At 43.2% G+C, this 25,686-nt stretch overlaps 1 protein-coding gene across 7 annotated transcripts in view; it reads right to left on the bottom strand.

Moving 5' to 3' along the window:
• Nucleotides 1-22,489, bottom strand: part of tex2 (testis expressed 2) — a 31,881-nt gene extending 9,392 nt beyond the window's left edge. Inside the window, exons 1-5 of one of the 7 annotated variants that reach the window (XM_039611284.1) lie at nt 22,408-22,489; nt 20,819-20,907; nt 3,553-5,293; nt 2,498-2,698; nt 497-860 (exon numbers count right to left, since the gene is read on the bottom strand). In XM_039611284.1, the coding sequence (XP_039467218.1) occupies nt 497-860; nt 2,498-2,698; nt 3,553-5,271 (2,284 nt within the window). In that variant the 5' untranslated portion in view covers nt 5,272-5,293; nt 20,819-20,907; nt 22,408-22,489. Of the gene's footprint in view, nt 1-496; nt 861-2,497; nt 2,699-3,552; nt 5,294-20,818; nt 20,908-20,992; nt 21,087-21,240; nt 21,260-21,488; nt 21,616-21,652; nt 22,112-22,299; nt 22,332-22,407 lie in introns of those variants that run through there. The other 6 variants (XM_039611283.1, XM_031730595.2, XM_039611286.1 and 3 more) reach the window with 6 other exon arrangements.
• Nucleotides 22,490-25,686: the final 3,197 nt, after the last annotated feature.

Genomic DNA, 25,686 nt, shown 5'->3' with positions numbered 1-25,686 from the left:
CTGAATTAGCATGCTTTACACTGCTTTCCAGTAATCCAGCCCTACCTTTACTACCTTTATCTCCTGACCCACACAATTTTGGCATTTCTCTTTGTATAAGGCCTCCTCCGCACAGGCTTACATCCCACTGTGGAAAGTGATGCTATAATACGCTGATGCTCTGTGCTTGTAATCCTGCTGACCCACCACACTCATCGGTTCACTTAGTTGAGGGGATTGGCAGTCCCTAAGCTGGGGCTTATGCACAGATCTGATTGCTGCGCAGTTGCCTACTTAATAGAACGGCTATTCTGACATCGAGGAGTGGCGCGTGTCTGTGCAAATACAGGTGTGTAAAAAAAGAAAAAGAAAGAAAGAACATGGATAACAAATGCTTGTGTGTGTGTGTGTGTGTGTGTGTGTGTGTGTGTGTGTGTGTGTGTGTGTGTGTGTGTGTGTGTGTGTGTGTTTGCACCTTGATCTGGGAAAGTGTGCATAGCGGAGTCTGAAAGCTCACCATTCTTGCAGATGCTAGGCAGACTGCCACCTCTTCCCTCTGACTTCATTCGGGATGCTAGAAGAAATCTACGGAACCACTCTTCCTTTTCCCGACCCGTCCTCCCGAAAAGGTAGATAGTCAGATCCCCGCCTCCAAAGGTTGGTTTTTTGGGTTCCTCTGCTGACGCTGATCCTTCTGCCTTCTCGCCCTTGTCCGTTTTATCCACCTTCTCACTCTGAACTGTCGATTTTTCTTCCCCAACTTCAGGCCTCTCTCCCTGGGCCTTGGACATGAAGTCATCCTGCTTGGCCAGCTCAATGCAAATGGGGTATTTCTTGTTCCAAACTCTCTTCCTAGCCAGGCTCTGAGGCATCAGGTATATCTGTGGGGTATAAAGACTGACTTCACTAAATCAATCTCATGAACACAAGTGATTTCTTTATTTCTTTATTGGTGTTTCTAGGGCAACAGAATGATTATAAAGAAAAGAAGATAAAGAAAAAAAGTGTTCACATTTTTATGTGGCAGATTCATACCTGAGGGTATGAGTGGGAACAACTGGTCGCAATAAATGTAAGAATATGTCTGTTTTCTGTTGATAAGTAACCAAGATTTGGCACCATTCAGGGCTGTAAAGGTTCATGTAGTTCTGCTTTTGCTCTTGCTATAGCCCAACAATTCTCTAACACAGACAGCAGCATTTCATTCATCCCTGTGGTGGTATTGGGTTGGAGCGGTATCGGATCTCAGATTACACAAAACATTAACACCATGAGCAGAAATGAGACCTTCAGGGATGCTCTTCCTGTACAAGTGTCTGAATAAACTACACACTAAGGCTGGGCATACACTGTGCGATTTTTGGCCCATTTTGAGCCGATTTTTGAGTCGTGTGACCGTTTTGGTGATCGGCCCGAGTTTCGCCTTCATCATGTGTCATGCATCGTGTAGTATACGTGGGGTAACGAGAAGCGATTAACACCTCATGACCAGCTCCCGATCATCAATCGCTTGGTCGGGAGGATTTCAAACCTGTTTGAAATCCTCACAACCGTCGTGAGGGTGTCACCGCAGCCGCTCACACTGCGCACAAAAGACGGAGTAGCACGGCAGTGCAGCGTGTGATCTGGACACAGGCAATGGAGGCACTACTTGTAGAACTTTGGAAAGCTCATCCGAGCCTTTTCGATGTGGCCTCACAAAATTATCACGACCACAACAACCGTGAAAATAGTTGGATTTACTTTGCTGCTCAATCACAGCTGCCTGATCAATGTTTTTCATTAGCAACTTAGCAAAGTTGATGGTGGTGATGTGCGTGTCTGTGTGAGTGAAAGACAGAGAGGGAGAGCGAGCGACAGAATTTCTGTTATAACCTTCATTTTTATGGACGCACAGTGTGAGCACTCAGGTCGCATCAGAGCATCGGGCCGTATAGTGTGAGACCCTGCATCGTGACCTATGAACTTCTAACCCCTGCGAGTCAATCGTGCAGTTTGAGCAGAAGCTGAATAACGCGACTGAAAAAAATCGCACAGTGTATGCCCAGCTTAAGTATCTACAATAATAACTGAGAAAGGGCACTTTAGGAAACCAGAGAAGAAGAGTCGGTTAAGGGTGCATGATGAAACCTTTTGCTCTGTGATACACTGACACGAGAAATGTCAGTTGTGCCTTGAGATATGCAAAACTGTTGAATCAGCGTGCTAGTACACAAGATACACAACTGTGTATATAAGGTCAGTGACCTGTGATATTCACTCTATGTTTACACACAGTGTACGAGTCACAAGCTGTGATTGTCACTGAGCACCACCTATTAGTGAGCATGCAGTCGGGCAAAGGCAAATGTGACGGGACGTGTGCTCGATGTCACTATATGTTAAGCTTATCATCAAGCACAGTAATACACTGAGGAGACGCACACACACTTAATACATTAATTTCCCCCCCGTCTTTGAGTGGTGTTAGCAAAAATCTCTCTTTCCATGACCAAAAGGCTCGTTTAAGCCACCGCACCTTGCTGTCAGTCAGGTCGTAGATCTTCTGGCTGATGTAAGTGACGTCAGGCTTAGGCTCATTGTGTGTGGCACGGCGGGAGATGTTCCGGTTGGGCTTGGACAGACGCAGGACGGAGCCCTCTAGACGGACGTAAACAGAGTGGGTCAGGGTGGCGTGGTACGTCTCCGGGTCATAGCTGTGGATCTCATTCATCCAGCCCTGCGAGAGAGAAGCAGAAGACTTTTCAGCTACAATGAATTAAAAGTCACCTCTCAAGACTTTTGCACAGTCTTTTAAACACACATCAGATTTCCAGTTTAAAACCAGAGAATTAATTTGCTCAAATTAACTAAGTAACCTCCTGAGATAAAAAATGAAACCACCATTAAAGTGCCAAAAACTGCAGTTTATTGAATCTCCACTATGTATCACATACCATTGATTTAAAAAGACATTCTTGCTTAAAATTTATGCAACACAGCAAAAGATAAAGTGGGGCATCAGAGTCTTTGTGTATTCCCAAAGAAAGACAAGTATAAAGAAAAAGATAAAGCTTGTTGGACCGCTTCCCCACACTTGTGTGCCCGAGGGACCGTCGTTCATCTGCCTGTATCATGTACTGCAGAGCTCCTCTTTTTGGAACAGCTGTGGCCTCCAGCCATGAGGCTATCCTGTGCAACAGCTTGCTATCCACTAAGGCACACAAACATACACATGCTTGCATAACTCTGTCAAATTACTAAAGATTTCTCTTCAGAGTTTCTGAGGTTACTCGAGAATAAGGAGCAAACGGTGGTGCTCTCATTAAAATGTTTCGCTTAAAGAAAAACTGGAGCCATCACTGGAGAAGAAGTGTAATACAACCTCGTGATTCCCCAAGAGGCTGCACAGATTGAATTCTCATCCACACTCCTACCTTTTTGGTCCCCACTCTGTTAACAAAGGCAATTCAACTGAAATAACAGAGTAGAAACATATAGTCTTTTTCAGAATAAGGGCAAACTGAACATAGGCACCACACTTGGGAAAACTAATCACAAGTTTACTTTTGAAGTCACATGTTTTGCCTTTACCTTGAATATTCCTGGTTCCTTGATATCCAGCTGGGCCACATTCCACTGCTCTATCCTTCGCCTCCTTTTTCTGCTCGCTGATGAGGAGGGCTGAGGGGATGACAGCCAAAGCACAAGCAAGGCCAACGCGAACCCCGCTATTATCCCGTGCACTACTGAGCATACACAGGGTGGCACAGGAAGGACCAAATACCAATACACCAACTGTGTTAAAATAATGAGGCCAGTCACGGGTAAGGTCTCGGCCTCCTCTTCGGCTCTCTCTTCCTCTGGATCAAGCTCACTGCACAAACCAGTGCTACCAGTATGGGGTTGCCGGGACCCAGAACGATCACCGTCTGGTGTCTCTGTGTCAGTACATAACTCAAAGTCTTCGCTGTACAGCTCACAGAAGTCCTCGTCTTCCTGTCGAGCTACCAGGGCTGACATTGAACAGCGGCCCAGAGTGAGAGAGGGAGATTTGTGGAGGGCAGAAGATGAGGCCTGGGTGAGGGCTGGCGCGAGTGATGGGAAAGAGAAAAAACATGACTCTGGGCCCTTAGCTGTGGGGGTTTCTTCCTCGTCTTCTCCTTCTGCCCCTTCCTCCTCTTTGATGCTGTAGTTGTTGCCACCTTCTCCGTGTCCATTTACCGCCGTTACTCCGCTGAGCTCCGACGCGCTGGAGGACAGCGATTTGGCACGATAAGCAGCACTTCCAGCAGACCCCGTACCAGACTCATCCCCCATGATCTTACTAAAAAGCTGCAGAGGGTCTGACATCACTTCCGATAGCCGCCGCTTGGTATCCTCTATCTTGGCCTCCACCTCTTGGACTTTGAAGAAGGACCTACCATCTGGAGACATGATGGGGGAGGAGGGGGCTGTTTTAGAGTCTCCACCTGCTTGAGTGACGATGACGGGACTGGAGGATAAACGGGGTTGGGAGAACTGTTTGAAGAGTTGCATGTTGCGAGGTGGAGGCCGATGGGATGGCTGTATTTGCTGATGCTGAAGAGGCCCTTCTGAATGGTCAGCCTTGGAAGTGTCCGTGGACAGAGACTTAACAAAAGACTTCATTAAGTGTCGATGACGGGCGTGGGTTGGTGCTACGGTGGAAAGTGGAGGGACAGTTTCTCGAGACTCAACATCATTGGACAAAGACCTGACCAGACTAAGAAAAGGCTTGGAGGATGACAGTGCTGCAGACTTGCATGGTGAAGAGGAGCTGGAGCTTGCGGGCGAGGGATTGACCGGGAGCCGTTCAGATGGCCAGGAAGAGCTGGCAGGAGGATTGGAGGAGAGGGTGGATGTGGGATTAATAGTCAAAGCAGGAGAGTGTGTGTGTGGCTGAGGGTCTGAGGGCTGCACAGATAAGGTGGTAGATAAAACTGGGAGAACAGCAGGTCCCGAGGGGGTGTCTGCACCAGCAGATTCAAACAGCAGTTCCTCTTTTGCTTCCAAGCCTGTAGCGACACACCGGTCATCAGCTGCTGAAGCTGGACCTTGAAGCCCCCCTGCACCATCGAGGACAGACTTGTCTTTAACAGATCCAGCAGGTATCCCAAAGAGCTCCTCTTCCTCATCGTCTTCCTCTTTCCCCAGAGCAGAGAAGTGTATGGTGATGGTGTCGCGAGAGTGGGAACGCTGCACCTGCAGCTTGGGTCCGGGGGTGTGACGAGGGGGAGGAGTGTCAGCATGCTGGCCACTTGCCCTACTGCTGCCGCCCTGACTGCTCATCATCACCCAGCACAGGGCTCACTGCCTGGGGGGAGGAACACAGAGACCGTGGGAACACGTGGTTAATAAAAAACAATGAAGCAATAGTGCATCAATGCAGGGGGGAGGGAGGCTGTAGTGTTTGTAGTACAAACTGGCAATTCGATTTAATCAGTGATTTCAAACCAGACGTACAAGTACCCTGAGGGCCACTTCTGCAGTAGCCAGGGGATAGGTGGGAAAGATGAGTTCAACTAATGGGGAAAGAAATTACATTGCAATTTAATTACAGAATTGAGCGGGCCTGAACAAAAAGGTCTGAGCGGAAAACTACTGGAAGTAGTGGATAAGCAGTAGAAAACTGACACCCATAGAGACTGACACCCAAGTAGATAAAAGTAAGATTAAACTATTAAATTTGTTACCCAGCAGCACAAAATACATTAATGGCTAAACATGATGGATAAACACTTCAAGATTTTCACTATGCATCATGAAATTATTGGTTGCTAACTGCCCTTAACTGATAAATGGTAAGCTGAAAGAAGGGTCTACCCAGTTAAACTGACTGAACACATTCCTACACGAGGTGCTGTTGATGCAAGAGTTCTCAAGTTCATGCGACAACTGCAGAGACCCCCACGAGCTCTAAATACACTCCTTGTACACATAGTACTTGAGACAGAAAAGAACAGCCTCGCAGCTTTCTGTTCACCCTAATGTGAGTGGACTGGACAGGTATGTCTATGTTCCCCAACCCATTAGCTCTCATTATGTAAGGTTGTCTCAGGCCAAGCCTCTTTCTCTCTCTCGCTCTGTCTTACAAGCACCCAGTCACTCATCCCACTATGGCAACATGATTAATGGGTTACTTCAGAACTCACAAGCCTCGAGAAGAAGGGCCATCAACATTTCAGCTGTGTTTAACTCCACCCTCCAAAGGGGGAAGAATGCAACGGGTTAAATACTGAGAAGAGGTGAAGATGAGAACGGATCAAAACAAGGAGCACTCCAAGAGCTCAAACCTCCCCCAGGCCAGCTGACTCTCTGGGCGGTTTTTCATGAGAATTCTATTTAAACATTGAAGTTAGCAGTACAATAAAAATAAAGCATTACAGGTAAGCAAAGTTCAAACGTGACATGATATTTGGATGCAAACTATAACGTGATGTTTAGAATCCACATATACCAGTATGACTTCCTGAATGTAGCAAATACAAACAAAGGCAGCAGAATTTTAAGACCAGTTTGAAAGATAAGAGATTTTATAAAGGGTTGACCTTATTTGACCTTGAAAAAGATATAAACATTCACATGACAAGAAAAAACCCCACTTTCCCTCACCAATCCAAAACAATATACGGGCCATAATGACACCACAAAGTGGCCGTTCAGCTGAAGCGATCACAGAAACAAGGCGTCTTTTGTGTAGTCGACACAGTGGAACCGCAGGCGTTCATCATGCAATGATTTCACCGAATGAGGCCTCGCGTCGTTATTGAGTTATTGTGCTTGTTTATTCTTCCACATCTCCCATATTGGTACCTCATCCTTGGTTAGCATGATCAAACAGTCAGAGCACACATATGTGCAAACATGCTGTTTGTGCACACAGCACCATGCAGCCTCTTTGGTGTTGGGGCTTTCAGCTGGTTGATAAAAAAAGGTCTGTAATGGAAGAAGGAGGGACGGGAGAGGGACAACATAGCAGTTAGCTTGTGTGATTGTCTGCATTTCTGAGAAAGCCTCGGTGCCCCTTAGGGGCTCTCTGGTTGGCACTGTATCTCCAGAGATTGCATTTGCCGGGATGGAATAACAGAGCATTTGACTTTCCCAGCCAGCCATTCACTTGGCTGAGCTACAATAGGTTTTGTGTGTGTCATTTTCAGTATATGTGTGTGTGCTGTTGGTTCTGCCATGGTAAGTGCTAGGGGCAGAGCAGATCGAATAAAAACAACAAAAAAAGGACAGATACAGGAAAAAAAAGAGCAACATAAAGAAGAAAGATGAAAGGCCACAGGGGGTCTGCGGAAGCAGCAGACGACCTTTCAGAGACAAGCTTTTGAAGCAGAATTCACTTAAAGACAGCAGAACGGCAAGGACGGAGAGAGAAAACAGGGAGGACGAAAAAGATGAGGGGAAGTGGATGAGAGTGTGAGGAGAGCATGGAGAGGAGACAAATAAGTGGGGAGACAGAGTCATGGGAGAGGTTGTTGTTGTCATCAGAGCCTGAAGGACGAATTAAAGCATTATGGAGGCTGACAAGGTGAGCAGGGAGCAACGTTTCCAAGTTTTCTCAGAGTCAGGTTTTAGCAAGGTGCAGCCAAAAGACAAAAATCGCACACTGAATCGATGCAAAACAGCACGCTTGCACGCACCTACACATTTTAAGGTATTCTGCTGTTGTTCTCCTCTGTAGATGCAAGATTTGATGTTAAGATGGGTGTTATTCAGGTTCACACCAACACTGTGTTTCCTGACACACCCACAGTTTCGGGTACTTCCTGTCATCAAAGCTCCACTGCCATTAAACGCCTTGCGTGTGTTTGTTTTAGCCACTTCTGTGAGAGGAGAGGAGACGAGAGGAGACTGGCATGGAGACGAGACTCATCCAATTAATCAAAGCAAGCATGGCCTCTCTAATCAGCTCAAGCCAGCCCTATGGAGAGACTTCAGAGAAAGGGAGGGAGGTTAAAAGCAGCAAGGTAACATAATGACATAAGAGGCTGAACAGGCTACAGGGCAACAAGCATGTCAGCACAGGGCACAGCGGCCCGCGTAAAAGGTGTTCAATGACAACTTCTACATAAAACAGTGTTTTTGTAATGTAGTGTCTGCTAACCAATATTATACACAAAAAGATCCTTGCCCAATACCAACATCCTGCTTCAATTCAAAGTCCGTCTACTCCACAGAAATTCTCTCCTATCCATTATTAGACACAGAAAGGGAACATGAGAAGGAATATTAATGGAAGTGGGCTGCTAAAGGAAAGGTGGGAATTTTAGTCAACACTGGATTTTTAGGGCCAGTACCAAGTTGTTGTTGTTTCCTAGTTAATCCCAACCTATTAAGTGCATCCCTGTAATTAAATAACAGTGCACCGAGGTGACTGGCGGGTGTTCAGGACAGCCCGGCGTGACCTCGCCTAAAGTCTGCAAAGAAATTTTACCTTTAGATAAACAAACAGAAAAGAAAAGAAATAAAAGCAGGCGTCCAGGAGTAACGCGAGCCCACGGGGTGAAAAATGGTTGCGAGAGGAGAACAGAGAGGACATCAAAAGAAGAAGCGAGTCAGCGAAGGGACTGAAAGGGGAGGGCGACGGCGGGAAGATAAATTGAGTGAGACAGAGAGATCGGAGATGAACGCAGGATGCATGGAGGGGGGAGGGGGGGTGATGGCGCAATTGATTGTCACTAACAACCGAGATACACAGAGGCCTCACTCACTAACTAGTGCACGCACACTCACACTCTGTGGACTCGTGATGCGCACAGTTGCCTGGATGAGTAGGGTGCAGACAAACCGAGACAAAGGGGAGAATAGTCTGAGCAGCTAAAGCGAGCGGAGGGAGAGAAATAGAAAAAGACACAAAGGTCGAGGAGGCTTTGTCGCCGAGCACACTATAGGCTGAAGAGTCACACAAAAGCTTAGAGCAGGTAAACACATGACGCACCTTGTTTCATGCTCTGCTGCTCGCTCTGGGGAGTACGCAGGTCCCAGTCATCACGGGCACCCTGGCCCTATTACGCAAACTGTACTGGACTTTGTTTGCTTACATACAGCATATTGTACAGAGGGTGAGTCAGAGCGTGTCAGCTGGGGAATGATCCAAACATTTCCCACCGTGACTTAAATCAGACGAGTCGAACGCAAATGAAGAGAGTTCATCACGATCATAGACCAACATGAAAGCCGGACTACGCCCGCTTTTATTTGCCACATCAGCCGAGGAGTCCCTGACCTGCCTCTCACGGTGAAGAAGCAACACAAGCACAAGCAGCAGTTCTTAAAATAGCTCTGCGAGGCTGAGGAGGTGTTGTCCCCCAACACCAGACTGGCCGTTTACGGCGCACAGATGGGAGACTAAAAAGGATAGTGGGTAGAGATGGTTTTAAGCATTAGTGTTTGTATAATAGCATCTTCAACAGACAAAGACAATTTAAAATCGCTACTAAATGACATTAACTTTTGTGACAATATTCCATATCTAGCCTACAACAACACGTCTGTAAAGTTCTGTGATAATGTCTTGTAGTTCCTGCAGTGTGGCTTATCGGGAGTTGGTTACTTACCAAGAACATGATTTTTTTTTTCTTTTTCCAAGTGTTTCCAATGGCTCTTTTAGAGATGCAAATAAGGAATTAGACTTTTAAATGTATGCTAATTTCACAGGTTTTAAAAACAGAAATCTGAATAATGGCTGAAGCCAGATTCAGAATTCGTGCTTCAATTTGTTAACATTAGAGGTTTTTTTAGAGGGGGATTTTGAATATCTTTATTTATTATTCAGAAAAATTCTAAATTATTGTCAGCAGCCAGGAGAAATCCGTTTTTGATATGCGGACAAACCTTCGGTAAATCTGTAAAGTAAATGATGGCAAATTTATTTCGGGCTCGGTGTGTGAAAAAAAAAAGAGAAAATGGGCTTTAATGTGTTTTTCACATTTTGCATTGAAAGTTTTCTCAAATTTTATCGTTAAATGTGTGTTAACCAAACTCTTATTTGCATATACATTCATCAGCCTCTCTGTTAGGCATTATGTTCAAGTGCTTGTTAATGCAAATATGTAATCAGCTCATCACATTGCAGCAGCTCAACACATTTAAGAATGCAGACATGGTCTAGACCTTTAGCTTTAGTTCAAACCCAGCATCACAATTGTGAAAAAGGGGGATTTAAGTGCCCTGGTATGGTTGGTGGTGCCATATAGGCTGGAGTATTTCAGCAACAGCTGACCTGCTGGGATTTCCCAACACAATCAGATTTACAGAGAATGGTCAGAAAAGTATGCAGTGAGTGGCTGTTCTCTGTGTGAATCATGTCAGAGTTTAGAGGAGAATGACCAGATGGCTTCAATCTGATAGGAAAGAAACTGTAGCCACTTGTTACAACCAAGGTATTCAGATGGGCATCTCTGAATGCACACTTTGAAGCTTGAAAAAGATGGGCGATAGCAGCAGAAGACCACACAAGTTACAACTCCTGTCCACTAAGAACAGGGAATGGCTGCAGTTCACGCAGGCTCAACATAATTGGAGAAAAAGAAGATTGGAAAAATATCATCTGGTCTGATGAATCTCAATTTCTGCTGCGATAGCTGGATGGCAAGGTCAGAATTTGGTGCAAATAATATGAAAGCACTGATCCATTCTGCCTTGTATCAATGGTTCAGGGTGCTGGTAGTGTAATGGTGTACAGAATATCTTCTTAGCACACAGAAGATAGCAACGCAACAGCCTACCTGAGTATTGCTGCTGACCATGTCCATCCCTTTATGACTCTAGTGTATCCATTTTCTGATCTGATTCCAGCAGCTCGGATTCTACAAAGCTCAAATCAACTTAAGCAGTCACCAGATCTCAATACAACCTTTGGGATGTGGTGGAACAGTAGATTCACATTGTGGATGTGCAGCCGACAAATCAGCAGCAACTGTGTGATGCTATCATGTCAAAATGGACCAAAATCTAAGAAGAACGTTTCTAGCACCTTGTAAATTCTATACCATGAGGAACTGAAGCACCTCTGAAGGAAAAAGAGGGTCCAGCCCAGTACTAGCAAAGTGTAACAGTGAATGTTACACAAGACAGTATTTTAAAATAAAGACATGTTTGAACATTTTGTTTTGCAAAAGTCTAAAATAAGACATGTTATATAAGTTAAATAGCCCCCAAATGCAAAAGTGAAACCTCCTTTGGATACTGTACCCCCCCCCCCCCCCACTTTTGCATCACACCTTTGTAATGTTAAACCTGAGTGTGGACATGGACATAATGGACATTATGTCAGTTTTACTGACTATTTTTGGGCATTCACATAAGCAGTGATCACCACTTCCTGTCTCACACTCAGCCTGTTAGACCAGCACGTTTGCACAACAACAACACTTGCTGTGTAATATTCTCATATAAACACACAAGCACAAAGAGCTTAACACAGTCCACCTCCAGGGTCTGAAAGTACACGAGCTGGTAGTTTGATGAGCTCCAGTTGAGCTCAGAGGAAACACTGAGGAGCGGTTTGATGGTGAGCTGAATCATGCAGCTCTCTCTTAAAGAAAGACGTAAAACAACAATAAAATAAAAGCCAAGCGAGATAAAGAGCACACGCTCAACTGAGCTGGATCAAACCAGTTTTCTTCACCTCTCCCTCTCGTCCTCTGTCTCTCTAACCCAGAATGCACCATCGACACGTCAAACATCTAGCCTCGCCGTGCGGCAGATGATCGGGGTGGTTGCCATGCCAACCGAGAAGCTTTCATCTTGCTCTGCACTCGTGTCTGCATCCTTTTGTTAGGGAGGGCAGCTCCTTCTCGCTCCTTAACCGTGCTCTCCGAGGAGTGTGTGGTGTGGAGGGTTTGTTAGCACAAGGCTGTCAGCGAACTGTGTTCAGTGTGTGTGTGTGTGTGTGTGTGTGTGTGTGTGTGTGTGTGTGTGTGTGTGTGTGTGTGTGTAGGATGTGTGGGTACAAAGCCACAGAACAAGAAAAAGAAATGCCAAAACTTCTGAGATATGTGAAAAAGAGAATGTGTTGCACATCAATTGGTCATTTTGGGGATTGTGTTGTCTAAGATGCGAATGTGCCCGATCAATTAATAAACTCTGATTATGGTTGTCAACATCAATAAACTTTCTCCTGACAACTTAAGCCAACTTTAATCTTCTCTTTGAGTGTTGAGATGAGCATGTGCCTATTACCAACATTACAAGCAGCTGATTTGTTCAAATAGCTGCTTTGACGCTTCGCTTCGATAAAGAACACATTTGGGATAGATATCCAAATCTGGCAGCGTCTTACCCAATTTGACAGATCAAAAGGCGGACGAACATGCAATCCTGACTGAATGCACACAAACATGCAGGCATCCAATACAAACATATTAAGTTATTTATAATCCATGCAAAAGCTGCTTGATGACCCGAAAACAGCTGGAGGATTTGGCATTAGTCATAATCCATCCAATTACACGATGAATGGAGAAACGGAGGGAATAGGGGGAGACATGAGGGGCAGAAAAAAAAGACAGAAAAATGTGTGTCTCTGTGGATAAAGCTGACTGTCACAAATAAGTGGTCTGTATTGCTGAAACATTAAACAGTAGTGCTGCTGTTTGTGGCTGAGAGCAATAGATACAGTGCCAGTTTTTGTTAGGTTTTCACACACTTAGTAACTGAAAGTCACAGAAGGAAATTAGATTGGAAAAAAAGTAGGACAGAAATAGACACTAATATTGCAGCCTTCAGGTTGCACACCTTCCACCAACGATTCATACTGCAGTATGAATCGTCTGTCAGACTTATATAATATATTGTAGGTAGCAAACACTTCCCAACTTACTAAAGTATCAGATCAAAAGTGAAATGTGTTCCTGAGTGTTAAAATGTCACAGTGATCTTTGACAAAGTATAAAATGTACATCCATTTTCTTAACTGCTTATTCAGTTCAGGGTCACAGGGGAGTTGAACCCTATCCCCAGTGTCTTAGGGCAAGAAGCAGGGTACATCCTGGACAGACACAACCAGTCATGTTCAGCTTCACGCTTCATCTTTCTTATTGGTAGTCTCTTCAGTTGGTCACCTTGAAGCTGACAAAAATTAAGAGCTGCATGTACACCAGAGTCTAAGGAGCTTGGAAAGAAAAGCATCTGGAATTCTTTAAATTGCTTGAAGGCGTTTCACCTCTCATCCGAGAAGCTTATTTAGTTCTAAGGTCAAATGGTGGAGCGTCCCAGATTTAAGCCCTATGGGAGTGTCCCCCCAATAGGGACAATGGACCCCCTAATGATCCGATTTGAGGGGTGTCGAACTCCAGGCCTCCAGGTTTTAGATCTCACCCTGTTTCAACACACCTGAATCAAATGATTAGTTCATTACCAGGCTTCTGGAGAACTTCAAGACATGTTGAGGAGGTAATTTAGCCATTTAAATCAGCTGTGTTGGATTAAGGACTAGAGATGGACCGATCCGATATTACGTATCGGTATCGGTCCGATACTGACCTAAATTACTGGATCGGATATCGGTGAGAAATTAAAAATGTAATCCGATCCATTAAATACATAAAAAAAACACCTCACAAAACTTGCGACACGGCGTAACTCGCCTCATAACCGTAGCACGTCGGAGCAGTGTGCTCACATGATAGAGCGGCTGTGTGTATTTGTAGCCTTGCTACCAAACCAGCATTTCATCTCCGAAGAAGTTATCCCAGAGAGAAGTAAAGCAAGTGTGTAAGTTCATCTCTGAATGTTTGTAAAGCGTTCCCATGTTAAGCTTAACAACCGATATATGGAGCGACTGCCTCTCATTCTCTCTCCCTCTCCTGCCGCTACTTCGTGAAACTGCTTAATGATCAGCTGATCGGCTTTTCTGTCGCGAGTCCCTCTCTCTTCTTTGTTTTTGGTCCACTTTGCACCAGAAAGAGGAAACCAGCGGCTGAACAACAGCAGCACGTTTAAGCTTGATAAGCTGTTGTTAGAATTTATTTAATATTACTTTCTACACCAGGATCCTTTTCTACGTAGCTGACGGCTGGTAACTGTGCAGGGGCGGATCTAGCAAAGTTTAGCCAGGGGGGCCGATAGGGCATGAACCGGGGAAAAGGGGCACAAAGACATACTTTTCTTTCTTATTCTCATTTAAAATATCTAGCTTTTAATAAATAATTATCTGAATCTTACACCCAAAGTTTTAATCTGATGTAAAATGTATAGAAGTCCATTACTGTATATAGTAACTGTTAAGTCTAATATACCCTAGTAAGCTATAGTACTTTTTCCTTTGGGAAGATACCATCTGTGCAGTTTGCAATTCTGTTGAAGAAAGATGTTGAATCTATTTAATTATTCTTGAAAAATAATTTAATTCTGTGCATTTTTTTTCACCCTGCATCAAATTAAAGTTGATTACATCGATTAAGCATCTTGAGGCGGAGGGTGGGTGGTTCCCTATTTTTTTTTGCTGGGAGTTTGCAACCCTATTAGTTAGGTTGCTTAATATTTCTGCTAAGTACTCTTTAAAATACCAGAATAGGAAGGATGGAGTAGGTTTAAGTTTATTAGATTGATCAGTGTTGCTGAACTATAAAATATTTTGGGTGCAGTGTATTTTTTTTACATACAGGTATAACAGAATAGCTTTAGTGTTGTTGTTTATTTAAACTTGAGGATGAACTTATACAGCAAGATATTAAAAAAACAGTTTTATTGATTAAAAAACACACAATATCGGATTCATATCGGTATCGGCAGATATCCAAATTTATGATATCGGTATCGGACATAAAGTGGTATCGTGCCATCTCTATTAAGGACACATCTAAAACCTGCAGGACACCGGCCCTCAAGGCCTGGAGTTCAACACCTGTACCTAATCACATGAACCAAGGTGTGAAAACGGGTGTAGGTCACAATCAGCCAAGGTTTCGGGTGAACTTATTGTGAAACCAAGCCCCGCTGAGGTCAGAAGAACCAGGATGTGAGTGGACATTAAGGGAGGTTACTTGTGGTGATTTGGTTACCAGAGACCACAGAGAGTCAGCAACATCTGACGACTTCAACAAACAGATGATTGACATGTGATAAGATGGCAAATAGATTAAAAAGTTACCTAGGCAAAAGTTTCCTGGAATGTCTGCTTGCAACCGACCATTGGCGATAAAGCAATGCGCAACAAGAGAACTGCTTCATGTGTGAACGTCCCACATTGGGCGACAAGTGAAAGTGCAGCTGGCAATTAGTGGGCCACCCTGTCTCTTAACCTTAAAGTTAAGAGATGTTTCATTTGGGGACCTGCCCACCGGTTGTTGCTTGAAATCCCCAAAAGTCATTGACTTTCTACAGTTTCTAGCTGCCACATAAGTGTGTATTTTTTCCTATGTGGACACTTGAGTCCAAGTGACTACTTGTCCTAACTTGATGTGCCAGGATCAATATGGAAAGTTGTTGAAACATTTTGGAAAAGAGCATGCTCTTTTTCATATGCTAGGCAGGAATTCAAAAAACCCATCCGTTCAATCTAATACTTCACCCAATTAATGTAGAGCTATCCACTCACTTAATGCTATCTGCTAACTGGGAAACATTGGAGGAGCACCAAATCACATTTACCTTCACTCACTATACAGCCATTAATGATTTAAGCTTAGATAATACTCCACTGTGGACATGGACAGCTGGAAACCTGACTGCCGAGTGCTCATCCTGTTGTTATTTTTTTTACCTCCACTAGAAGTCCACTGCCTGGGGCGCAGGCATAGTTGGTGCACTGTAATGTAAATTCTCTGCGGACTAGTCTACGTGGTCCCAAAAAACAGGCAGGCACACGTCCGTCCGTACAGATCCTTGCACTAACCATCTGATGATGAAATCTGAGTGAACCCTAGTGGACTTGTGGACGTGGAAAGTGTAATTCCTGCTTAAGCTTACCTTGATTAGTGGACATTTGCCATTTGCTATTAGCTGAGCAGCAAAACAAATTTAAGCAATAAGATTTGCCTGGTTGTTTCAAACTGAATTTTAAGTGTGAAAGCACTTAACACCACCAGGAGGCTAATACAGCACATTTGCAAACTTAATGGTTGTAGCTTTTGTCTAAAAATACAGAAACTAGCCAATGCACAGGCCTAACAGGCCTTCAGCTTGTGATATGCTGCCTGGCAAAAAAAATGGCACCACATGGATTTAACTAAACAAGCAGGTACGAGTCTTCCATTGCAAATGGATGACCAAGTTTTTCCATCAATGGATTTTTTTTGTCTTCCCTGATGGTGCCGACACATAATTGGCCACCACAGAGTTCAGACCTCAATCCCATTACGAATCTTTGGGGATGTGCAGAGGAATAGGCAGCAGTCTGACTCTCCAATCATCAACACAAGATCTTGGTGAAAAATTAATCTAAATCTGGGCAGATTTAAATGGTGAGGCAAAAGCCTATTGAAATGATGTAATGGAAAACCTAAAGCAGGACCATAGCTGTGTAACCTTGCTGGCCAGTAGGAAGGTTGTTATTGGTCAGAACTAGCTTGGCTCAGCTACAAGCGCATAGCTTGAAGCCTGGCAAGGCTTGTGATCGTGATCTCCCAAATCCATTGTTCCTTTAAGATATTTCTGTAATATTCTGTTCACAGGGACAGGACAAACTGCCAGCATTAAAGAGGCCTAAATGTAGGGAAGCAACCTAGATTTTCAATTTCTATTCATGGATTGCTCCTTAAACTTGCTGCAAGCCTTCAGGGCATTAAGAAGAACTATTTAAATTACATTCACATCTATGTTTGTATGCAGTATTTACCAACTAGACTCACAGTATCAACACAGCCTGCAAAACCAACATCATTAAACGATTCCAGCCCAATGAAACAGCTCGAAATATCTAATCTCCTTTCTTTGCCGCTCGTTTTTGACAGTGAAGAGCCGCACAATAGAGGCTTCGGCACAGGGGCTCATTAGCATATTAATGACATAAAATAACAGGGGGCGGTTTTCAAACAATGGTTCTTCGTGTTGAAATGTGCCATTTTTTTCCCCCTATATCTAGCTTGTTGAGCTTGTGATCAGACACACACTCAACAATAGTGGTGGTAATGAGAGCCTGCAATACCCTCATGAGTTGTCAGCAGCTGAAAAGCTCCATTTCTCATTCTTAAGTAGGACACCCACAATCCAGCCATCACATTGTGCTGTCACAGGCAGTTTAAAATCAGGCTTGACACGAGAAATCTCTCAAAAATCCACCTGTAATAAGTTGAGCCATGTTCTGCGAAGATTGTATGAAAGAAAAACCAGACCACTGCAGATACGATCATGTCATAACCTCATGCGGAAATGACAAAGTGCTTTTAGCAAACTGTCATTAGACAGTATTTGTTGGGGATTATTTTCAGCCCAGGATTAATACACATTTGGTGATGTGAAATGAGTATTTAGAGTTAAGCGGGGTTGAGTCAAAGCAAACTACAATGCCCGTGTTCACAGTAATGAAGGAACAGATTACAGCCTCCTAGTTTTTGAACAATGAATGAATGGCGTATGTAAAACATGGAACATCACCGGGGCGGTCCTTAGCTCATGACATGCCAAGCAGGTCATGAACAATTAACAGTTAATTGTAAAGTCCAGGTGTATATGTGAGACCCTACACTATAAAACTGCACTGAAATTTCCAGGCCGGACATACACGGCTTTCATGCCAAGCGCAGTGTGGCAATATCAAGTGTGTTTTCCGTGTGGTCAAATCTCTCTGCGTGATCAAACCAACACAGACTTCCTCCTTTCTCTCTAAATCGAACTTCCTGTTTGTCAAGATAGTTGCGACAAGAGGAAAGCACCACCCATTATTCTCGCTCTTGTTTAGTGCAAAGAGAAATTCATGCATCTTCACCAGAGTGAATTATTTTTCCAGCTGCAGTAAATCATTGTGCAGCCCAGTATGTTGCTTTGTCAGTGAGTGCTTTTATAAAATTGTAATTTATATGAATAAAGAGAGAGGAAGGAAGACAGAGTTTTACAGTCAGTTGATGACAGTTAAATTTCAAATTAGTCCACAAGATTTCATAAGGAAACGCAAATTTCTGCAGAACTTATCAGCTGCTAATTTGCATTTTCTTCTCCACACCTCAAACCACAGAGGTGCATTTGGAGTGAGGAAATTCAACATTCGAATATTACTTACAAAATGATTGTGAACTATTTTGGAACCTAGCTGCAGGAATTTGATCACACTCGGTTGCTCTACAGGAGCATCAATAAAGTCGTGCCAGGGACAGTTTTGGCTCAGGCCATGTAAGAAAGTCGCCTAAAGTGTCACCACCTGGTGAGGTGCCAAAGAGTGCGAAGAAATAGTTTGTCACTACTCCTGATCTATCCTTAAAAGTCTGCCGGTGACATCCATTTGACTGCATATATTGCTAAAAACACTGCTCACACTGCAGTAAACAGTTGGTGCTGAGAGATGACTATACATACAGACTGTAACAGAACACTCTGCAGAGCCATGACTTTTACATAACCTGACGTTTCCAACCCCACCATTCATCTGCTTACACTGCAGAGTGAGAATCATATAGCTTACTCTTGTTCCCTGCAAACATTACATGATCTTCACTGTGAAACATTAATATCGTCCCCAAATATGGTAAATGTTTATCAGTAGGTGAAACAAAAGAGGAACAATGACATAAAGATTAAAAAACGATTGTGTCAGGAAGGAGCAATTCAGACATTTTGTTAAAACAAACAGCTATAAATACACGTTTGCTCTAGAAGACACACTTTACATGCCCAAGCTGCAGGAGGCACACACACAGAGGTTATTAAAGAGGTAGCCAATAATGAATATTAGTTTATGGGAGTCTTTTCTCTGAGATCACTAAATGCCTGCAACAATATGGTTACCATGGGTAGCAGGGTCCATATGAGTGTCCCCAAGTTCAAATCGACCATCGGGATTGTGGAGACAGGTGATTTAAGTGACTTTGAATATCACATGGTTCTTAGTGCCAAACAGGCTGGTCTGAGTATTTCAGAAACGGCTGATCTAGTGAGATTTTCCCACACAACCATCTCAAGGGTTTACAGAGAGTGATGCTTTAAGTTGAAGGAAGGCAACAGCAAACAAGGTATGCAGAAGAGCATCTCTGAATACACTACACGTTAAACCTTGAAGCAGATGGGCTACACCAGAACTGCCACACCTGTGAGTTAAGAACAGGAAACAGATGCTACAATTCACACAGGCTCACCACTTGGTCAATAGAATAGTGGAAAACACTGCTGCAACACTCAGTGTAAACTACATTAAAACTCTGATCGACCCCGCCTTGTATCCATGCTTCAGGTTAGTGGTGGTGGTGTAATGGTGTGGGGGATATTTTCTTGCCATGCTTCTAGCCTGTTCACCAGCAGCTGTGTGACGCTATCATGTCAATATGGACCAAAATATCTCAGAGGAACATTTCCAGCACCTTTTTTTGAATCTACATCATGAAGAATGAAGCCAGCTCAGAAGACAAAACAGGGTTCAGCCTTGTAGTAGGAAGGTGCACCTAACAAAATTGAATGTATATTTTATTTTTAGCAAAACCTTAATTTCAAAGATCAAAGATATCAATAAATGCTACAACATAAAGGCTTAATATCACCCTCTGATCAAAGCTATATGAAGAATGTTTTTAGTCTAGCAGCCAGTCAAGACCAGTTAAAACCAAATTAATGCCTGTGAGTCTCTTATACCGTCATCAGGAACATTTGTTGGAGTTGCACTGCCCATTATCTTATATGCTTTCAACCTGCACCTGCTTGGTAAACAAAACAGGGAGATGAAAGTGAAAGAGCTATAAGGCACATTAGTATGACACCAGCTATAAAATGGTCAAAGTGGGAAGGCTAACAAAGACAACTTTACTTCCCAAAACTTGCCAAAATGCACTGACATTATACCTGAATAGACAAACTGCTTCTCATAGGTACTGTAACATAAATACATAGGTAACCACACAGGCTTTGTCTATAACCTTCCTCTTATTATTCCTATAGAGCATGCATACTCCATTGTTTTCATATTTCTTTATTTCTCACTGATGGTACTCTTTCCCCAGGACGCAGAAAGTACAACAACACAATAAACGTGCAGACGACTGTTCTTTTGAACAGAACAGCATACATCCATAAGTGTTAACAGGATTAACACATCACACACGCTGACCCCCGTCGTTCATGCCGCGAAGAGGAAACATCGGGGTCAACTGCTGACTCAGAGACAGCTTGTCAGACGACCTCGAGCTGAATTTATTTTAAGTTTAAACTAAACATAAACTGCAGCTGAACCATGAAAGTTCACGGCCTGTAGCGAGCAAACATGTAAACATACAAACACAGCACACCCGTCCAATGGCATCCAACTCTTTGGCCTCACACAGCTGGGAAAACCTGTTTTTAGCTTATATTGTAGTAAAAAAACAACAGCTTATTCAGATGGTTCAGCTGCCCTTGTTTGCTTCCACCCCCAAAGCAATTTGTCTAATTAAGCCTATGAAAAGTTATTAACCCCTGTCATGCAGAAAAACACGTCACAGATGTCTGTGTCCTAAACACAGCGTGTGTGCATGTATAAAATGTACACAAGTGAAATTCCACGTATGCTTTCAAACAGGGAAATGTGCTTTTACGCTAATGAGATAGATGTTTGGTACTGAGTAAGAGAAGTCAAGATGAAGGAGACAATTAAGGAGAAGAAAAGTGAGGCAGGGAGCAGCGCTCAAGGCCATGGATCAATTTGAACGCAACCACCTCACAGATATACACAAACACACACACACAAGGTCAAAGAAGGGAGGGGGTGTCTTACCTTGAGATTTTAGAGGCATTCAATCTTCTCTCGCATCACAATCTGCTCGGACACACACAGCACAGCCATGGATCACGATGCTGACGTACCTGGGAAAACAGTGGAAAAGGACTGTCAGATTCAAATGTGTCCATCAGTCCCTCCTCGGTCTCTTTCCTGGAAGACTGTACACACTTTTAGTAAGTCAGCCTCCAGCTCCTTAAGGAACCGGTTCAGATGTGGACACTGCACACAGACCGCACCCCCCACCAAGAAAAGCAGTGTCATTACAGACCTGCTGTGATCCATTCCGGACATAAACAAAGCTGTCATAAAGTTACACAATGATGAAAGTACGAGAGATCTACTGCTGTGTGTGGATGTGATGCTGTGGCCTGTCACTAAAAGCAGAGCCCAGAGTGAGAGGAGCTATCCATCCAGACCTGTGCAGCTCACAGCAGGCTTCATGGATAACGAGCCTCAGCTGATGCATCTGTCACCTGCCAGCAGACACAGCCACTTCCTATAAACCCGTCTCATCTACTAGCTGTGACTTACAACATGGTCCAACCACTGAGACATCGCCACAGTTCTCAGTGTACTCTGATAAAACTGAAGCATCCTGAGAGCTGTAGTAAAGTGTGGCTGCTCTAATAAAGAAATCAACATTTTTTTTGGTCCTTTAACATACCAGGAATATTTAGAAGGTACGGCACCTACAGCTTCATCCGCCCCTTTGTCCCCCGCACGTCTCGGCTTCAGCTCTGCGCTGGTTTATGTCTGACTGTAACGCATCCATGGGCCGAACAGGTGATACCGAGATCGAAGTGACAAGAAGACAAACCCCAAACGCACCTTTAATCACACCGTGGGCATCGCATCATCATCCCCAGGCCACTGGCTCGCCCTGCATCCAGGCTTTGAAGCTGCGTAACGCGACGCGAGTCCCTGCGTGGAGCGCTTTTATCTGCAGCCCGGAGCCTGCGGAGGGACGGGGCACGGCGGGGATGGCTGCCGAAGGCTGGCTGGCTGGCCTGAGAACCCAGCCGGAGTCCGAGCACACAGGCAGCGCCACTGCGATCAAACCTGGCTCCCTGTGCACGAGTGCACCAGCTCCGGGCTTGTACTGATTTTGGTGAATGGCCGATACTTTGCGCCACACCCCCCTCCTTCCTCACCATTTACATGATATTTACACCCAAATCAGGTCCTGATCGTCGGCACACTGGTGATTCATATTTTATAGTGATGCAGCAGGAGAGTGCGAGTTGCGTCACGGCGTTGCAGTATGCCCACAAGACGCGGATTTCCCTCCGCAAACAGCATCAAGTCTCTCTCTGATAAAGAGCTGCCTACAGCTGAAAACCTGATCAGCTGATGAAAACATGAGGCTCCAAAACAGTTTAAAAAACAGCTTTATCCCCTCATAGACGCCATATTTTTTTTTTTACATTCACCATCAAGTTAAAAAACAAACAAAAAACCCAGAGAGCTCAGCCTACCCCTGGATCAAGTCCACTAGGTGTACAGCATTTCTGGCACTGAGGAGATCTGTCTAAATTTGGGTTCCTTTAATCTGATTATATTAGCTTGAATAGGCTGCCACCTACTGGATTGATGTGATTATATCAAGAGAAATCGTCCACGTGCGTCCTTTTTTGGATTTTTGCCCAGCCGGTTCCTCTTTCATCTGATATAACCTGCACACTAAAATCGACTGATCTTCCGGTTACACTGCAGTAAGTTTGTTGCATATATCTGTGGTTGGATCAGAAGTGACTCCCAGCAGCAACCTCCTTTCTATCGGTGTAGGGGGCCATCTAGTGGACATCACTGCTAATGCTGGGCCGCAGAAAAGCATTGATCGCATTCAAAATTCAATAAATCAACTCAAATCCCAAATAAATGATACAGTGTTGTAAACCCAGTCTCTCTCATCACAGTTTGCTGATTAAAGTGGAGGCCCTGGTGGAGGACCTGGACGACATGTTAAAGCAGTTTAGATAATATAAAAAAAAGCACTTTGTAGGTGTAAGAAAATTTAACAGAATGCCCTGTTTGAGTTTCTTTATTCATGACTTGTGGTTTATGGTGGAGTTGTTTCTTGTTGCTGTAAATGTGTTCCAGTCCTTCATTTGAGAAGCAGCTTTCCAGAGAACACCATATACAGTACGGTGCAGAAGTCTTGAGCCACATCTGGTTTATTTATAGACTTTTTTGTGGTTTTGAAAGTGGTCCTGAGCAAAAGTTCTCCAAACGATCTGAAAGTGAAAGTTTTTTTCCCCCTTTGAACATTAGCTGCTTTTTCAGTCATTTTCAGTCCTGACCATTTTGTTAAGCCAATTACCACAGACCTATGAATCATTCAAGGATAAAAAGTCACCTAAATTGAGACAAACTATTGTTTAACGATACATAACAGACAACTTAGAAAATAACCAACTTTAAACTGTATCTTTACACACTTTGTTACAGGCAGCCTGTCAGAAAATTCATCATTTGTTCCCACTTCTTTAGTTGTATCAACTAAAAATGCTCAAGATATCTCCTTAAAAGATTGGGAAAACCGGAGAAGTGGGGGATAAAAGAAATGTCAGAGCTAAAAATAATAAACTTAAAGACTGTCGACAGCAGATGAACAGTATCTGAAAGTCAGCAAAGACCTTCAGATATTTAGATACTCAGATACCTGAGAGATGTATCTGGACCTTCAGTTGATCCATCTACTGTTCACTGAAGCCTCATGAGAAATGTTCTGAGTGGACAGATCAAGAAGCCATGCTTAAGGAAGGGAAACAGGGTGAAAAGGCTGAAGGATGCCAAATTAGACAAGAACTAGACCAAAAATCAGTGGCAACAGGTCTTATGGAGGAATTAATCCAAATTTGAAAATTTTGTTTCAGCGTGTCATTAATATATATGAAGGACTTCAGTAGAGAGGTGCCACAGTGAGAGTCAACCCATATCTGTAAAACACAGTGGAACTGCAATTCAGCCATTGGTGTTGGAGATTTTGTCCAAATTGATGGAATATTAAAAGCAGAAATGTACCACCAGACTTTGATCCACCATGCAATACCACCTGGTAAGCATTTGATTACCAGCTGCTGTTTTTGTTTTCAGCACAACAACAATCCTAAACAACAAATCAAAAGTTAAAACTGAAATTTTACCTATTAATTCATGTGTATAATAAGAAGTAAAGTTTAAGAAAACATTTAATTTGAACTGGTATGGAGTAACAAAGGATGGAAAAACTGTACATAGCTCATGCTGAATAATCAACATGTTGTTAAAACAACTGACCAATAAAGGAGCATCCAAGAGAGTAAATAAAGCTCAGGAGGGATTCACTAAATCTAAAAATTGTTTAAGAATATAAGAATCATCTATGGTACGAAGAGTATACACAGATGTGGAGTAACATGCTGTCTTTTCTCTAAAAGCTTTTTTCACCTCAAAACATATTCTGTGCCTCCAACAGCAGCAAAGCTCCACAGTGAAGGAGTACTATTACAGGTCACCCACTGAAAACCTGGTGCATTATGGGAAAAAAGCCACAACATATCAGAAATGAAAGGGGAAACATTTTGCTTTTAAAACTACAGCAGTTGTCTCCTCAGTTCCCAAACACTTACAGAGTTTTTTTTATTACTATTATTATTTATTTTTCTCTGTTTTTAAGAAGAGATGATGCAACACGGTGGTAAACATGCCTCCTATCTTTTTTGTTGAAAGATGCTTTCGGCATGAAAATAAAAAATAAGCGTGTATTTTTAATAAATATGTGAATCTGCTCCATCATTTGATATATTGTGGTTGTTCTGCCTTGAACTGAATATAAGGTTTAGATGGTGGACTTAGGGATTAGCCTGTTCACCTTCAGGCTAGAGTTAGAGCAATGTCAAACTGAGCCATTTATGTTTCTGATGAGATACTAACATCTGTCTGAATGCTCATGGTGTTAATCCTCCTCTGATGGGTTAGACTGTAAGCAGGATGGTCTTCTGATTCGCTCCAGTGTCCCTGCTGTTAACAAAGAGTTCAGTCCATCTATCCATCAAGGTAACACATTAAAACTGAATGCATATAAAAGAGAAGAAACAAAGGTTTTAACAAAGAGTAACCCGTGTTTTATATGTGCATATATTTTTCTATATTTTAAATTGAAAAGACACATGCAAAAGTGCATAAGGACCAAGGCTACAAAGCAGCAGCTGACACATGGTGCATGAGGTGGATGTCTTGCAGACTGCCTCCCATCTTTCTCGACGAAGTTGTCAAATCTTCTTAAAAACATTTTACTTGTTGATAAGTGTATATCTAAGTCTTACTGGGTAAACAATATTTGTCAGCTCTTTAAGCTCTGTGTGGAACTTTGGGCTTATTTTTGACCTCCAATTCTGCACAAAGGCATTTGACCAAAATGGAAGAGAGAGAAGTGGTTATTTAACGAGGAGGGCAGAGATCGGACCAAATGAGTGGTGGATTTGGTAATACTTTATAATACGGCCTGTGACTAAGGGTGTAATTTCCCTGTCATAAAGTGCAATTTTAATTTAATTTATTTGAAACCACAATGTAATTATATTTACCTACATTTACCTACTAAAAGGTAGGTACACTACAAAAAGGGGGCATCAAGTCCAGTTTCAACAGGAAACAGAGAAATAATTATGCTGTCAGTAAATTTAAGTAGTGAGTAAGTAATTGTGATTGGTTGTCTGGCTCTTTGTGTTAGCCCTGCAACACGCTGGTGACCTGTCCAGGGTGCGCCCCGCCTCTCGTAGCTGGGATAGGCTCCTAATTTAAATAACTTGGTGTCTCCTTTAGTGTAAAAAACTTAACTTGTTGACCCTATTTGTAGGTAATTATAATTATATTGTAAT

This window comes from Oreochromis aureus, linkage group 4, assembly GCF_013358895.1.
Source record: "Oreochromis aureus strain Israel breed Guangdong linkage group 4, ZZ_aureus, whole genome shotgun sequence".
Classification (NCBI taxonomy): Eukaryota; Metazoa; Chordata; class Actinopteri; order Cichliformes; family Cichlidae; genus Oreochromis; species Oreochromis aureus.
The sequence above is the reverse complement of the archived record's forward strand: the minus strand, read 5'-3'. Positions and strand labels throughout refer to the sequence as shown.